The sequence below is a fragment of the Mirounga leonina genome, unplaced genomic scaffold (genome assembly GCF_011800145.1).
Source record: "Mirounga leonina isolate KUSES-001 unplaced genomic scaffold, KU_Mleo_1.0 Mir_128, whole genome shotgun sequence".
Lineage (NCBI taxonomy): Eukaryota > Metazoa > Chordata > Mammalia > Carnivora > Phocidae > Mirounga > Mirounga leonina.
In genome coordinates this window covers 7,569,832-7,588,089 of record NW_023270320.1, presented here as the reverse complement: position 1 = coordinate 7,588,089, position 18,258 = coordinate 7,569,832, and the positions used below count along the sequence as shown (strand labels likewise).

Below are 18,258 nucleotides of genomic sequence, written 5' to 3'. Positions count from 1 at the left end.
CACTATATCATTCTTAAAAGGTCTATCCAACAAGAAGATCTAACAATTGTAAATATCTATGCCCCCAACATGGGAGCAGCCATCTACATAAGCCAACTGTTAACCAAAATAAAGAGTCATATTGATAACAATACATTAATTGTAGGAGACCTCAATACTCCACTCTCAGCAATGGACAGATCATCTAAGCAGAAAATCAACTAGGAAACAAGAGCTTTGAATGATACATTGGACCAGATGGACCTCATAGATATTTACAGAACATTCCACCCTAAAACAACAGAATACTCATTCTTCTCGAGCGCACATGGAGCTTTCTCCAGAATAGGCCATATACTGGGTCACAAATCAGGTCTCAACTGATACCAAAAGACTGAGATTATTCCCTGCATATTCTTAGACCACAATGCTCTAAAACTGGAACTCAATCACAAGAAAAATTTGGCAGAAATTCAAACACTTGGAAGGTAAAGACCACTCTGCTCAAGAACATTTGGGTCAACCAAGAAATCAAAGAAGAACTTAAACAATTCATGGAAACCAATGAGAATGAAAACACATTGGTCCAAAACCTATGGGATACTGCAAAGGCGGTCCTGAGGGGGAAATACATAGCCATCCAAGCCTCACTCAAAAAAATAGAAAAATCCCGAATTCACCAACTAACTCTACACCTTAAAGAACTAGAGAAAAAGCAACAAACAATGCCTAAGCCACGCATTAGAAGAGAAATAATTAAAATTAGAGCAGAAATCAATGAATTAGAAACCAGAAACACAGTAGATCAGATCAAAGAAACTAGAAGTTGGTTCTTTGAAAAAATTAATAAGATTGATAAAGCACTGGCCAGACTTATCCAAAAGAAAAGAGAAAGGACCCAAATTAATAAAATTATGAATGAAAGGGGAGAGATCACGACTAACACCAAGGAAATAGAAACAATTATTAGAAATTATTATCAACAACTATATGCCAATAAACTGAGCAATCTGGATGAAATGGAGGCCTTCCTGGAAACCTATAAGCTGCCAAGACTGAAACATTTAGAAATTGACAACCTGAATAGGCCAATAACAAGTAACGAGATTGAAGCAGTGATCAAAAACCTCCCAAAAAACAAGAGTCCAGGGCCTGATGGATTCCCTGGGGAATTCTACCAAACATTCAAAGAAGAAATAATACCTATTCTACTGAAGCTGTTTCAAAAAATAGAAACAGAAGGAAAACTTCCAAACTCATTCTATGAGGTCAGCATTACCTTAATCCCCAAACCAGGCAAAGACCCCATCAAAAAGGAGAATTTCAGACCGATATCCCTGATGAATATGGATTCCAAAATCCTCAACAAAATCCTAGCTAATAGGATCCAACAATATATTAAAAGGATCATCCACCACGACCAAGTGGGATTTATCCCTGGGATGCAAGGGTGGTTCAACATTCGCAAATCAATCAATGTGATAGAACACATTAATAAGAGGAGGGAGAAGAACCATATGGTCCTCTCAATTGATGCAGAAAAAGCATTTGACAAAATACAACATCCTTTCCTGATTAAAACTCTCCAGAGTATAGGGATAGAGGGAACATTCCTCAAGTTCATAAAATCCATCTATGAAAAACCCACAGCGAATATCATCCTCAATGGGGAAAAGCTGAGAGCCTTTCCCTTAAGATCAGGAACACGTCAAGGTTGCCCACTCTCACCACTGTTGTTCAACATAGTACTAGAAGTCCTAGCAGCAGCAATCAGAAAAGATAAAGAAATAAAAATATTCAAATTGGCAAAGAAGAAGTCAAACTCTCTCTTTTCGCAGACGACATGATACTTTATGTGGAAAACCCAAATTACTAGAACTCATCCAGCAATTCAGTAATGTGGCAGGATACAAAATCAATGCACAGAAATCAGTTGCTTTCTTACACACTAACAACACAACTGTAGAAAGAGAAATTAAAGAAACGATTCCATTTACAATAGCACCAAAAACCATAAGATACCTCGGAATAAACCTAACCAAAGAGGTAAAGGATCTATACTCTAGGAACTACAAAACACTCATGAAAGAAATTGAAGAAGACACAAAAAGATGGAAAAAATATTCCATGCTCATGGATCGGAAGAATAAATATTGTTAAAATGTCTATGCTACCCAGAGCAATCTATGCTTTCAATGCCATCCCAATCAAAATTCCAATGACATTTTTCAAAGTGCTGGAACAAACAATCCTAAAATTTGTATGGAATCAGAAAAGACCCCGAATTGCCAAGGAAATGTTGAAAAAGAAAAACTAAGCTGGGGTCATCACGTTGCCCAATTTCAAGTTATATTACAAAGCTGTGATCACCAAGACAGCATGGTACTGGCACAAAAACAGACATACAGACCAATGGAACAGAATAGAGAACCCAGATATGGACCCTCAACTCTATAGTCAAATAATCTTTGACAAAGCAGGAAAAACATGCAATGGAATAAAGTCTCTTCAATAAATGGTGCTGGGAAAATTGGACAGCCACATGCAGAAGAATGAAACTCGACCATTCTCTAACACCATTCACAAAGATAAACGCAAAATGGATGAAAGACCTCAATGTGAGGCAGGAATCCATCAAAATCCTAGAGAAGAACATAGGCAGTAACCTCTTTGACATCGCCCACAGCAACTTCTTTCAAGATACATCTCCAAAAGCTAGTGAAAAAAAGCAAAAATGAACTTTTGGGACTTCATCAAGATAAAAAGCTTCTGCACAGCAAAGGAAACAGTCAACAAAACAAAGAGGCAACCCACAGAATGGGAGAAGATATTTGCAAATGACACTACAGATAAAGGGCTGATATCCAAAATCTATAAAGAACTTCTCAAACTCAACACCCAAAAAACAAATAATCAAGTCAAAAAGTGGGCAGACAAGATGAACAGACACTTCTCCAAAGAAGACATACAAATGGCTAACAGACACATGAAAAAATGTTCATCATCATTAGCCATCAGGGAAATTCAAATCAAAACCACATTGAGATACCACCTTACACCAGTTAGAATGGCCAAAATGGACAGGGAAAGAAACAACAAATGTTGGAGAGGTTGTGGAGAAAGGGGAACCCTCTTACACTGTTGGTGGGAATGCAAGTTGGTACAGCCACTTTGGAAAACAGTGTGGATGTTCCTCAAAAATTTAAAAATAGAGCTACCCTATGACCCAGCAATTGCACTACTGGGTATTTACCCCAAAGACACAGAGGTAGTGAAAAGAAGGGCCATATGCACCCCAATGTTCATAGCAGCAATGTCCGCAATAGCCAAACTGTGGAAAGAGCCGAGATGCCCTTCAACAGATGAATGGATAAAGAAGATGTGGTCCATACATACAATGGAATATTACTCAGCCATCAGAAAGGATGAATACCCAACTTTTACATCAACATGGATGGGACTGGAGGAGATTATGTTAAGTGAAATAAGTCAAGCAGAGAAAGTCAATTATCATATGGTTTCACTTATTTGTGGAACATAAGGAATGACATGGAAGACATTAGGAGAAGGAAGGGAAAAATGGGCGGGGGAATTGGAGGGAGAGATGAACCAGGAGAGACCATGAACCTGAGAAACAAACAGGGTTTTAGAGGGGAAGGGGGAGGGGTGATTGGTTAGCCTGGTGATGGGTATTAAGGAGGGCACGTACTGCATGGAGCACTGGGTGTTATATGAAAACAATGGATCATGGATCACCACATCAAAAACTAATGATGTATTGTATGGTGACTAACATAACATAATAAAATTTAAAAAAAAAGAAACTTGGGTGAGAGAAAGTGAAAATATTTTGTACAGGGGAGGGATGTGAATTCTTGAGGTAGATTGTTTTCAGAAGATGGCTGCCAGGATTCCTCACAATTGTTGACACATATTCTACTCCTCCAACAAAAGTAGAGTCTGTTCTCCCTTCTGTTGAAACTGGATTGCTGTTTGACTCATTTTAACCAACAAAATATACAAGAGTGCCTGGGGCAGTTATGGGCCCAGCCCTTAAGAGGCCTGGCAGCTTCTGCTTCCAGTCTCTTGCAGCCCTGAAACACTACAGAAGAAGTTCACCTACTCTGACGGAGAGGAGGCCCATCCAGGTGCCAGCCCTCCAGCTAGCCCAGTTGAGGCAATAGACATATAGATGATACTATCTTGGATGTTCTAGCCCACTAAAGCCCTCAGCTAAATGCAGACATAGGATTAACTCCAACAAAACCACATGAAGCAGAAAAGTCACCTAGCTGAGCCAAATCAAAACAAAGAATTTCAAGAAATAACAATTTGTTATCTCAAGCCACAAAGATCTTGAAAATTTTTAAGCAAAAATTGAAAACTGATAAATTGTTTCTTTTCTTTCTTTGTTTACCTGTTATTTAAGAAAAAAAATTTCCAAGATATTATGATATAAATTGTCATAAAGGTAAAATATTAATTTATATTCCTATATATCAGGATACTTAGTGGTATAAACAAAATCCACTTATGCCTAAGTATAAATAGATATTATGTAGCTCTCAAAACTTTCAGAAGAGCCAGATAACTAGGCTTAGAGAATATACAACATAAAACAGTAATAATGTGATATTTATTTTATGTATATTTATATTCTAGGTACTTGATATTTTCTGATATTATTGGAAATACTGTCTTATTAGTTACTTTTTCTAGTGGTTTGCTTTTGGTATAAAACACAGAAGTGACTTTTGTATATTAATCTTCTATCTATCCATATTGCTAAATTTCTCCATTACTGAAACCTTTTTTTTTGTAGTGTTGTTAGGGGTTTCTATGTCAATAATAGTTTCAAATAAAGACAGTTATTCCCTCCTTTCCAATCCTCCTGTGTACAATTTATTTTATTTTCTTATTGTATTTGATGAGACATCAAATATAACATTAGGAAAAAAAAGGGGTGATTATATCTTTTCTTTCTCATTTCAAAGAAAACTTTTCTAATATTTTGTCATTAAGGACATCCATCCTTTTTTATTTTAAAGATATTCCTTATGGGGTTAAGGATATTCTCTTCTATTCCTCAAATACCATGAGCTGTGTTTCTTAACTGTAAAAAGATATTTTTTATAACCATTTTCTCTGCATCTGAGCTGACTCTGTATATATTTTTTTACTTTTAATTTGTTGATGTGGTAAATTACATTAATACCTTTGGAGTTATGGTTAGTTGACTTTGTAGTATTAGCTGGATACTATTCCCTTCTTTTAATATCTTCAAAAGACATTGTATAAAAAATGGGATAATTTATTGCTTGAAAGTGTGGTAGAAGATACTGTAAAATCATTTAGAACTGGTGGACTTAAATTTTTGTTTGGTGTCTGTGTGTGTTTTGTTTTTGTTTTGTTTTGAGAGATTTTAAATTATGGCTTCAATTTCTTTAATAGTCATAGGACTATATGGGCTTTATGTTTCCTCTAGAGTGAGTTCTGATAGGATATACTTTTAGTAATTTGTTTTGTATGAATCTTAAAAGCTGTCACATTTGGTTATCTGTAGTATTCTTCCACTCTTATTTTTATCTCTACTTTTCCTGTAGGTATTTTTTCTTCTTCGTTCAGTATAATGAATTCAATTCCCTATATTTTTGTCTTCTCTCTCTCCCCATCGATTTTACTACAGCTTTACCTATTGTATTAGTTTCTTATTGTTTGTTTGTTTGTTTGAAAGATCCAACTTTTGGTTTTGTTGATCTTCTTTGTTTCATAATTTCTTTTCTATTTCATTCTTTGCACTCCTATTTTTATTGTCTCTTTCCTTCTTATTTCTTTGGTTTTATACCAATATTAATGTCCAAAGCTATAAATTTCTTCAAAAGCATTGCATTTGTTGTATCCAAAGACTTAGATGTTTAGTGTTTGCAACATGATTTATTTCTAAGAATTTTATAATTTCCATTATAATTGCTTCTTGGGTCAGGTGACTTTTAGCAGTCTATTTTTTTAAGAAATGAAGAGTTTTTTAGTTATTAACTTCTAACTTAAAATGTATTGTGATCAGAGATCATAATACGTATGACAGCTTTTTTTTGTAGTATGTTGAGGCTTTCTTGTCAAGTAATTTATCAGTTTGATAAGTATTTGTGTGTTCTCAAAAAAAAAAATAGGAGTATTCACAATAGCCAAGGTATAGAAACAACCTAATTTAAATATCTATTGATGGATGAACATATAAAAAATATATATATACACATACAATACACACATATGTATACATATATGTGTACATACATATATACACATACATATGTATATACATATATATACATACACACAGTGGAATATTATTCAGCCTTAAAAAAGGAAATCCTGTTATTTATGACAACATGGATGAATCTGGAGGGCATTATGCTAAGTGAAATAAGCCAGACAAATACAAAAATACAAATACAAAGAAAAAAAAGTCAAACTCATAGAAGCAGAAAGTAGAAAGGTGGTTGCCTGAAGCTGGGATGCAGGGGGAGGACATAGAAAGGGGTTGGTAAAGGGTACAAATTTCCAGTTTTAAGATGAATAATTTCTGAGGATCTAATGTATAACATTAAATAGTGATTAAAACTAGTAACATTATATTGTGTAATTAAAATTTGCTAAGTGAGTAGAACTTAAATGTTCTTAACCTGAAAAAAGGTAACCATGTGAAGTGATGGATATGTAAATAAAGTTAATGGGAAGAAGCCTTTCACAATATATACACATACCAAATTATCACATGATACATTTTATATAGCTCTCAATTTTATTTGTCAATTATACCTCAATAAAGGGAAAAAAGAAAAGAAAGGACTTAGAAACATCAAACTTGACAATTTTTTTTCTGTTTAATCAATCAATAATTGAGAGAAAGGTGTTGAAATCTCTCATTACAGTGACAATTCATCAATTTATCTCTCTAGTTTTGTCAATTTTTCTTTATTTATTTAGAAGCTATTTCATTAAATTCATCATTGTTTTAAAATGCCATTGTTTAAAATATCTTTTTGAATGACTAAAATGTTTTTGTTTTAGCATCCTTAGTAATTCCTTTTTTTTTAATTTTTGGACATCAGTGTGATTTGCATTTTTTCATATCATAGTGATTGACTAAGTCTGAGCTTCAGGCCCATGCCTGGAATAAGGCTAGTATGGATAAGTAAGGGAGGATGGATGTTTTCCTAATGGAAATTAGGAATTCTGTTAAAGGCACTAAATAAATATAACAATCTCTACACTAAATTCAGGCATCTTTTTACATCTTTGGTACTACATTCTTTGTCCAGGGTCCCTCCTTCCTTGGAATTAGAAACCATATTTAAGTGCAACATGGCCTATACAACTTTTATTTCTGGATCTGCACTTAAGTGGGATGATCTGAGGCGAGTTGCGGTAAGAACTGGTTCTTTTTCTTCTTCTAGTTTCCCTAAGCTGCAACAATTAAGATCATAAAATGTATTGCTCTTTCAAGAGTATTACTCCAGATGCTTAAATTGGAGGAAAATACGACTTCCTCAATTTTAAAAACTAATCATAAAGGAAATGTAGTAATTGGTCTCTAAATCCTCCTTGACAGATATCAAGCAGAACTCACTGTTTACATACATTTATTTATTTCACTAAATTCTCTATCTAATGCAGTTTTATTTTATCAGTCTAAAAATTCTGAAAAAGTTATGGACAGCAGAAGTGTGTTTAATCTTACCATCCAAGTAGGATCATTACCCGATGACAGATTTCCCAACTTTTTCTAAACACACTAATATGCCTTCTGATAGGAGAAACATGAAGGAAAATAGCAGAAATCCCATTAAGCCTGGGAAGAAAAATAATGAGCAAAATCTAACCATCTAGACAGCTTTCAACTAAGATCAAAGCCAGTTTCACCCCATGTTTTAGGTTTCACAGAATCATATAAACTTAGGGCTTCAGTTTTTAGAATCAGAGATCTATAAAGTTAACATAAAGAATTGAAATAGAAAATGACAGACTCAGAATAAGCTTTCTCTTTCCCACAAGTCGGTATTACAAGAGCCACTTCAATAATTTTCTAGATCCTTAAGATTCAGAATCCACAAATATTGAATGCTTACTTTGGCCCAAACATACTTCCAGTTCCCCCATTCTTTGCTGTCCTGAACACATAAATATACAGGCAGTTGCTTAAAAACTTGAGTTTGGACAATAGGAAAAATATAAGTATGTACTTTCTCCATTTTAAAGCAGTCTTGCATCTTTGTTAGAGACCGTTACAGCATCTACAGGACTCTGATCCTGGTGTAAAGACATCCTCATCACAACTCCTTCCCAAGAGTGTTCTCTTTCTTATGGGAAATTTTATGATAAAACCATAGGAAAAACCAGAGGGGGCACAGTAGAGCATTTCCCATGTAATTAACAAGGTGGCTGCTGTTTAATCTTGAAGAATAGGTGGAATCTGCAGAAGCATGCCTGATTATAGCCAACCCTTTGTGTAGTGATTCCCATGCTGAAGACACTTCAAACATTATGAGGTAAGAACCTGGTACTTTGTTTTATATACTTCAATGTGGATTTTATTTCTACCTCTTTTAAAATAAAGCCAGTTCAATGGACTAAAGAGGAGAAGACATCATCTGTCACAGCACTAGGTTCATCCTATTCAAGGTTTCTGCCTTTTTTTTTTCTCCCAGAGGCTGTGAAGATGTAGGAACAAGGAAGTAAAAAATAGAGTATTCTAAGTATCTCTGTGCTTCTCCACATACTTTCCTAAAGTTTCATATGGATACTAACTATTTAAATTGAAAAGGCAAGCATACAAATAACTGATACCTGTTCAGATAACACCATTATAAATAACATCTTTAACCCACAAAAAATAAAGATGCCATTTGTGATTGGTGAGCCCTGTTAGTAGACTTTACTTATTGGGGTTTTTCCTCCAGTAGTTCTGCTGAAATATTGTGTATCATTTGGTATAATGTGCTTGTGATTATTGGAAAGTATCTTCAAGATGACTAGAGTTGGGTTAACCGCCTTTAACTATGAGCTATCTATGAGCAGGAGCTTGACTTGTAGTAATAGCTTCAAACTATCATTGTGATGGCAATGGCATTGTGCCTAACCCAGATGAACTCCTGGTCCCCAGAGCATAGTAAACATGCATAGCTAAAGGTGATCCTACAAATAGCAAGAAACAGTTGAGAATGTATGCTCTGCATAATACAGTGCATATGAGATAGACCTTAGTTTCTTAATATGTATAATGAGAAAGTTGAATAAGATAGTCTGTGAGCTGTTTCGTGTTATGGACAGAAATTCGATCTCTGTTTTTTTTTTTTTCCTGTAATTACTGTGTTTGAGTTTGAAGGCTAAAATATATGAAACTATTTCCTCCTCAAGAATTGGTTCCAGAAGACCACAGTCTCCTAGTACCAAGAGTTGACCTTTTCCTAGATTTCATTTACTGAATCACTAAAACAATAGCACTGTTTACTGTGTATGTTATTAAACAGAACATTTTTAGAAAACAACATAACAGTAAATTTTATGTATTGTTTTATTATGCTTACCCACATATCAGTTTAATTCTGAAATTAATTATATCGCAAAGCCATTGAATATGGCACATCACTGATGAGCATATTTGTTATTTATGTAGGGTTCTCTCTATCAAGAACTATAACCCTAATACCAGAATCATCATACAGATACTTCAATCCCATAACAAGGTATGGTAACATTCTAGTCTATCTGTTATCTTCCTCTTTTAGTCTATGGAGTTAAATGACTTATTTCATCTAAGTAATAAAACATTAATTTCTATAATTAATAGACCTATAGCTCTACACTCAAAAAGTTTTTTTCCAATTACAGGTGAAATTTGGAGTCTCATTAAGATTGTTAATCACTTAGGGGGACCTGGGTGGCTCAGACAGTTGAGCGTCAAACTCTTGGTTTCAGCTCAGGTCATGATCTCAAGGTCCTGGGATTGAGCCCCACATCAGGCTCCATGCTCAGTAGGGAGTCTGCTTGAGGATTCTCTCCCTCCCCCCACTCATGTTCTCTCTCTCTTGAAAAAATAAATCTTTTAAAAAAATTGTTAATCACTTAAAAATGTAAATTCATAAAGAAGTATAGTTTCATACTTTAACAGCTGCTGCCTGAGAGTCCAACTTCCAGTCCACCTGAATCTAGGTGCTGAGATCCTTTCCTTTGGGACATTGACAGCTCTGGGCATACCCTCAACTACTGGGAGCCCCTAAAAATTAATTAGTCTGATTAGACAATCACAAAGGTTTGAGAGACAACCAGAAGCTATGTCAGGGTTGAACAATAAGGTTCAACTCCTACACAAGGCCATTTCTTCTAAACTGGGTGAGGTGGCTGTTTTATCTAATGTAGGATTTCAGGGGAAATGAAGAAAGAGAGGAATATATTCTAAATGAAAGAATAAGATAAGGCCTCGAAAAAAGACCTTAATGAGACAGAGATGAATGACTTACATAATAGAGAGTTCAAAACAGTCATAAAGATGCTCACTGAGCTAGGGCGAAGAATGGATGGAGAAAGTGAAAACTTCAACAAAGAGATGGAATAATAAGAAAGTACCAAAAAGAAGTCACAGAGCTGAGGAATTTAATAACTGAATCAAAAAATACAATAGAGGGGTTCAACAGCAGACTAGATGATGCAGAAGAATCAGCAAACTTGAAGACAGGGTAGTGGGACGCACCTAACCAGACTAGTAAAAAGAAAAAAGAATGAAATGAGTGGAGATAGCTTAAGGGACAATGTCAATTGTATTATAGGGGTCCCAGAAGGAGAAAACAAAAGAAAGGGACAGAAAACATATGTGAAGAAATAGTGACTGAATACTTCCCTAACCTGGGGAAGAAAACAGACATCCACATCCAGGAAACAGAGAGAATTCCAAATAAGATGAAGTAAAGAGACCCACACTAAGACTCATAATCAAAGCATCAAAAGCTAAAGACAATGAGAGAATCTTAAAGTCAGCAAGAGAAAAACAACTTGTAACGTATAAGGGAACCACCATGGGGTACCTGGGTGGCTCAGTTGGTTAAGCATCTGCCTTGGCTCAGGTCCTAATCCTGGGGTCCTGGGGTGAGAGTCCTTAGGCTCTCTGCTCAGCAGGGAGCCTGCTTCTCCCTCTCCCTCTGCCTGCTGCTTCCCCAACTTGTGCTCTCTCTCTGTCAAATAAATAAAATCTTAAAAAGAAAAAAAAAAATAAAAGGTAACCACCATAATACTACTTACCAGATTTTTTAGCAAAAACTTCACAGACCAGAAGGAAATGACCCAATCTATTCAAAGTACTGAAAGAAATTTAAAAAAAGACTGCCAACCCTGAGTACTCTTTATCTGGCAGTGTTGTCCTGCAGAATCAACAGAGTTTTCCATACAAGCAAAATCTAGAGGAGTTCATCATGACTAGGACTACTTTACAAGAAATGTTAGAGAAACTTCTTTTTTTTTTTTTAAAGATTTTATTTATTTATTTATTTGACAGAGAGAGACACAGTGAGAGAGGGAACATAAGCAGGGGGAGTGGGGGAAGGAGAAGCAGGCTTCCCGCCGAGCAGGGAGCCTGATGTGGACTCGATCCCAGGATCCTGGGATCATGACCTGAGCTGAAGGCAAACGCTTAACGACTGAGCCATCCAGGCACCCTAGAGAAACTTCTTACAACTGAAAGGAAAGGGCATCAATTACTAACAGGAAAAGATATAGAATTATACATCTCAATGGCAAAGGCAAATGCATCATAAAATTCAGAATAATCTAATGTTGTAAAGGTGGATTAATCACTCATGAAGCTAGTATGAAGGTTAAAAGAAAAAAGTAGTAAAAGTAACTATAACTGTGATTCTTAGTGAGGGCTACACAAGGCCAGAAGCTATTGATTGTGATATCAAAAATAAAATGTGGGAGGGGGGATAAAAATGTAGTTTTAGAATGTCATCAAATTTAAGTATAGATTGTTATAAAAATGAGTTATATAAACCTCATAGTAACCATAAAGGAAAAACCTATAGTAGATACACAACAAGTGAAGAGAAAGGACTCTAAGATCTACAGAAACTCATCAAATCACAAAGGAAGAGAGCAAGAGAAGAAGAAAGGAACAGAGGATTTACAAAACAGCCAGAAAAAAATTAACAAATGACAACAGATACATACCTATCAATAATTACTTTAAATATAGATAGACTAAAGTCTCCATTTATATTTAAAGAAAAGGGGATATATATATATAAAAAAATAAAATATATATAATATATAATAAATATATAAAATATATGCTATAAATATAATGGAATTTTGTTCAGCCATAAAAAAGGAAATTCTGCATTTTCTACAGTACAGGTGGGCCTTGAGGGAATTATGCTAAGTGTAGTAAGTCAGAGAAGGACAAATACCATATGATTTCCTTCATATATGGTACTTTAACAATTAAAAAAAAGGGGGGCACCTGGGTGGCTCAGTCGTTAAGCGTCTGACCCAATTTTGCAACTCTTACAATTTTTGTTTTAAAAAATGGGAGCAGTAGACCACTCACAATTTTTTTAAAAGCTGAATTTGTTCTTATCACTTCCACTGGCGTGGGCACAATAAATGCTTTCAAGTAAATGCTTTCAAATAAATGCAAGAAAGACGTCCATTCAGAAAAAAAAAACTTTGAATTGTATTTCTTCTTAATGTCTGACCTACTTTCTACCATGGAACAGGTTTTTCTGCCAAAGATCCCCAGCTGGAACTGGAATACCGGAGACAACATCATCTGCTTTGCCGAGTTAAAACTTGGCTTCATCGCCCAAGGCTGTCTGGTGCCAGGCTTGTGCACCTTTCTAACGTCTCTATTTGTTGAACAAAACAAAAAGGTGACCTTGTAAATTGTTGTTGAATCTTGGCTTTTTCCCCATATCCTTACATGTTAGGATCAGAAATAGAAAAAAAAATTGAGGAAGGCAAGAAGGCCCCAAGAAATGAGATCTGACTTCCACTTGAACTATGAGAGGATTGAGAGGTCTAGACGGAAGTCCCAGGTACTGCGCTGGCCTTGAAGAAGTTATTGATCTTATTCTTGTGTAAGAATATTTATCTGCAAAATAGAAATCATAGCTTTGCTTCCTACCTGTAGTCTACAATGTTATGATTATAAAGGTAGAAATACTTTGAGTTATTGAAAGCAGAAATATAAATAAAAATAAAGGTTATATTATTAGTGGTAAAATCATATATTTAAATATAAATTAAATACATAATAATTGATAAATAATAAATATATTCATTGACCAAGTAACAATTAAAATCTAATTTTTCAGGTTATTTTGGGGACATTCTATACAGTAATAACAATAGTCACCACATATTGAGTACCTACTATGTCACTCATTTTAAATATATTATGTTTCCCTTTGATAATATTTCAAGGTAGAATCCCAGTAATGGGTCACTGAAGCTAACTGACTTGATCGTATAGTGAAGTTAATGAGTAGCAGAGGTAGAATTGTCTGACCTAATGTCTTACCACTATGCTTGATGCCTGTCGGTTTTAGGTATCTACTCACAATCTCCCACATCAGGTCCTTTGATACCTTTGAGACAAAATAAGTGGTTCAAGGGGACTGTTGGGACGACTGCTATAGCACAAAGTACAGCCTTTGAAATGCCACCCACATGAAATGTTCCAGGAAAGGTTCCAACCCTTAGCTGGACCCAGTATCGCATTGTCCAGAGGCTCTCCAGAGAGTGACCTTTCCTCTCCATTTATTAGGAGTCTACATATGCCTTCTCTTATATTCAATTTCCCTCTTGGCCTTCCTTTACACTTTATTTCCTTCATTAATAAATTTAAAAAATTTTTACATCTTTTTTGGTTTTGTCCCTGGTACTATCTAAAACAAAACAAAACCAAAACAAACAAACAAACAAACAGCAAAAAAAAAAATATATGAAAGATGCTCTGGTCAGCAAAATGCTAGCTGGAAAAGACGGAATTCTTCTGTAATTCCTTCTGTGAATGTGAGGAAATATCATACACAGATAAATAGAGATGACCATCAGGCAGTAGGAAATGAGCCTTGATGCTGCTATAATGAACCTGCCTTAGCCTTCTCTTCCTGCTCACTGTGTATGGCCTTGATAATGCTTGTGGGGAAATTGTCTCTGCCTGTGCTGTGTACTTAGAAAGTGCAAGATAACTGTTCTACCAGATTGTTATACATGTATACATGTACAGTGACTTGCTTGGGCTCTCATGGAGTCTCCAGCCAAGACAATGGAATTTGTAAACTGTCACCACTCTGGGGGTTTGAATCCATCACTTTTCACCAAGTCTCAAGGACAGGGATGTTTGAGAGGGTGCTTCCAAAACGTTAATTGTGCATACAAATCCCCTGGGAGTCTGGTTAAAATGCAGATTCTGATTCCAGAAGTCTGAATGGGGCTTCATTTCTGAAAAAATCTCCCGGGGTGTCCAGGCTGCTGGTCTATGGACACTTTAAAGACTGGAAAACATTAACAAGAGTGAATGATAGTCGTATCATAGTATATACAGTCTACATAGTAACAAGATAACATCCATCGTGATGACTCTGATTTTCATCTCCTTGGCTGAAGAAAGTAAATGGAATGAGAGCTCTCTATGAAGACTTCATGTCTTTCATGGAAATAGAGGAGGAAGAAATTTAAAACTAACCCTATATTATGTTGTTGTTCTTTCTGTGTAATCTAAAGTTGTAACCATCTCACTGAAGATGGTCATCTGTCAATATTCATCATAAGAAGGCTTTTGGGGGGTGCTTGGGTGGCTCAGTCAGTTGAGCAGCTGCCTACAGCCCAGGTCATGATCCCAGGGTCCTGGGATTGTGTCCCTCATCGGGCTCCTTGCTCAGCAGGAGCCTGCTTCTCCGTCTCCCTCTGCTTGCCACTCCCTCGCTTGTTCTCTCTCTCTCTCTCTCTCTCTCTCTCTCTCTCTGTCAAATAAATAAATAAATAATCTTAAAATTAAAAAAAGAAGACTTTTGGGATATAAGAATTGTGAGAGATTTGTGGTTACAATAATTTTTTTTTTTTTTTGGAAGTGAAGTCTAAAACCCACTTTCAGAAATCCTAAACTAGGCAAGGACAGGGTAAGATTTTTTTAATGCTATACTCATAGCTCTGGTGTTTTAGATTCTGTAATAAACAATTAACTTAGGATTAACAGCTAGGACTCCAGTGTCTTATGATTGAATTTTCTTGAATTAGACACTTACTTTCTCTGTCAGTTTCTGCATCAGTAAAATGAGAGTTATTCATCTCCTAACCTGATTTTTCTAAGTATTACATTAATATCTGTAAAACTTCCAAGTACTCAGATTCAAGACCTTGGATCAATGATATGTGTTTCAACTATATTAATTATATGGTGAGAAATTATAGTCCAAAAAACATTTCCAGTTGTGTTAGGCTTAAACTTAGATTAGATCTACACCAACTGACATACTTGAGCTCCCTGATTCTACTATCTAAATCCAAAATCCATCTTATCATCCTGTTTCCCTTTCTGATCTTTAAAAAATGAACACAGTAAGGCATCTCCATTTCTATCATTTTTTTGCCCTCTTTCAAAAACTGAAACATTTACATTAGAAGCAGTAAGCCCATTTTTTTAGTTATGGGGACTTGAACAGGGGCTCCCAGTGAAGTGAGTGCTCCTCAATAGAGAAATTTAAGAAAGTGGGTGGGAGAAGATAGGAGATTCAGCTGAATCTTGGAAAGGGGATTGCAGGGCGAGTGCCCGGATTGCTTGATACAAGTAGTCCTTTTTTGTAAGGCAGGATGTGTGTGTGTGTGTGTGTGTGTGTGTGTTGTGTTGTGTTTTCTAAACCACAGGCTGGCCATCTGAGGAGTATTTCTGAACCGGCCTTAACCCTCCACAGCCAAAGTGTTTCAGAGCTTATAGAAATTCCAGACATTCACCTGGGATTCTGGGCTTTAAGAGGAGCCTGCCCTTCCTCATCAGAGCAGTGTGGTGGGGTCTCATGGCAGCAGATGGGGGGAGAATGATGAGAATGAATGGAGAGCATAACAAAATTCTGAGTTCTTACACAAATATCAGAGACGAGTTACCCAACAGGCCACATCCCCTACAGGCTGTATTTAGCCTTTTTGAGAGATATCCTTCTCCCTCTCATCTCCCTTTTCTCTAGAAACCTACTGCTGTCCCTGATTTTTATATTCTCGTTTCCATTTATCAAGATGGTTCTTTAAGTTCATTTGAAGCTATGAAGAGTTCTGATACTGGGCAGATGCCTTGAATGTTTTTTCTTTGTGGTGTATGGCTAGTCAATAGAAAACTTAATATGTTTAAAAAAAATCTTGAACAGCCATATCTATGGAGGGACAACTTAGATTCCATATTATCCTTCTCTTACTGTTACTGACTCAAAAACCAGTCTACCTTGCTGAAATTATAAGGAGAAGAATTCCAGTTTCCAGCAAGGAGTCTTGAATGCCATCTGGGAAGAAATCAAGTCATGATACTTTCACTTCATTCTGAACTCTCTAGTGTAAATAGTTGAGGTATATGGTAGAATTTTAGCTCTGCCTTTGACGTTTTTTCAGTTAACCACTAGGACAAATCTCCGTTCTATGACCTAAGCACAATGGGTGCTGGTTTGCTGCTTAGCAGGATATACAACTTGAATTATAACATCCCTTATTCCATATCAGTGTGCTACATGTGGCATGATTATGTATTCCAGGTTTCTCCTAAACAGCCCTGGCAAAAATATTTCTTTAATGGCCTGAAGAACAAAATCCTGACTCAACGTCTCTCTGATGACTTTGCTGGAATGAGTTTTCCTGAAGTTTCCCGGTAAGTTAAGAGAAATACTTTCCTCTTTCTTCATGCAATGATATTCTTTCAACAATGTTCACTGGGGGGCCACTGTGGGCCAGGCTCCATGATAAACACTGAAGGTGTAAGAATAAACAAGTCTGTATCTCTGCAATTTAGAAGATTGTAGTCTATGTGGGACAATTTCATATCTGTCACAGACATACTTTAGAATGGTTTCACTTACATTTGGGAGGCTCTTCCTCTGCTGAGGTACTAATGTCTTCCCAGGCACAGAGCACACAGTATTGGTCATATTCTTATAAATTAGCACCCTGCTATCCTCTTTCCTCACAATTACTTGTCTTCCTTCCTAGGCTCTGTTTTGTGAAGATGGGACTCATGCTGATAGCCATCGAACACAAATCCATGTTTCATGGTTACTGGTACCAATGAGACTTTGAATCTCTTCAGTTTTTTAAAGGAGAATCTTTATGATTAAGACTTTTCCAAAAATGCAGCCATAACTAAACTTTTGCCTTTTGTTGAGAGCCAGCCTGTTGGGCACCCGGTCTGCTATGGTGCACTTGGTACTGTCTCTAATGATTGGGGTTAGAATCTAATGATTGGTGTTAGAATGGTTACCCTAGTGGGTAGACAGGTGCTTTGCCTTTGTTCCCACAGCCCTCCCCATAAGCAGGGGAGAGAAGAAATGGTCACCTTCTCAGATCTGTTCCTTTTAATTTATTACTAGATCTTGTAAGTCTTGACCATGAAATAGTACTATGAAAAGAATTATGACAAAAAATGCTCCCACCAACTGTAGCTTTAGAAACTAAGCTACAAAATATGGCAAAATGGGAATTTCGCCTACCGGACAAAGTCTGCTATTGGTAGGGTAGATAAAAGAAAGAAGCAACATTATTAGAACATTGGAATTTCTTGAGAACCCATAATGGATAATGCGAGAAGTAAGATAATTTATCATGTAATAAAAAAGAAAATCCAGGAAAAACAGCGAATTAGCTACAATGATATACATAGAGAGAAAAAATGCTGAAAAATAAGAAAAACTGAGGGATTAAATGGGATGGGGAACAAGAAAGACTTAAGTTCTGTTGTTAGGCTTATGTATGATTTTTAGTAGAAAACTAAGTTGAATTAAATTGGAATCAACAGACTAAATTCTGATCTTGATTATGACTCACTAGCTCCGTGGTGTTGGAGAAACATCTATTCTCTGGGAAATGAGGAAGTCATGTTAATACCTGAGACCCTTTCTAGCTCTAAAACTGACCTTATCAGGAGCCTTAGAATTATAGGGAAATAGTCAAAATTCAACAAGTTTGAATGATACCAGATGGACTACAAAGGAACAATTTTATATGAAATTTTGGAAAGAAGAAAAATCGAAG

At 36.0% G+C, this 18,258-nt stretch overlaps 1 protein-coding gene across 1 annotated transcript in view; it reads left to right on the top strand.

Annotated features, from left to right (window-relative positions):
• Positions 1-18,258, top strand: part of KCNU1 (potassium calcium-activated channel subfamily U member 1) — a 177,541-nt gene that overhangs the window by 44,113 nt on the left and 115,170 nt on the right. Inside the window, 6 exon segments of the mRNA XM_035003825.1 lie at positions 7,302-7,407; positions 8,446-8,528; positions 9,656-9,725; positions 12,747-12,899; positions 16,770-16,882; positions 17,221-17,289. Coding sequence (XP_034859716.1) covers positions 7,302-7,407; positions 8,446-8,528; positions 9,656-9,725; positions 12,747-12,899; positions 16,770-16,882; positions 17,221-17,289 — 594 coding nt within the window.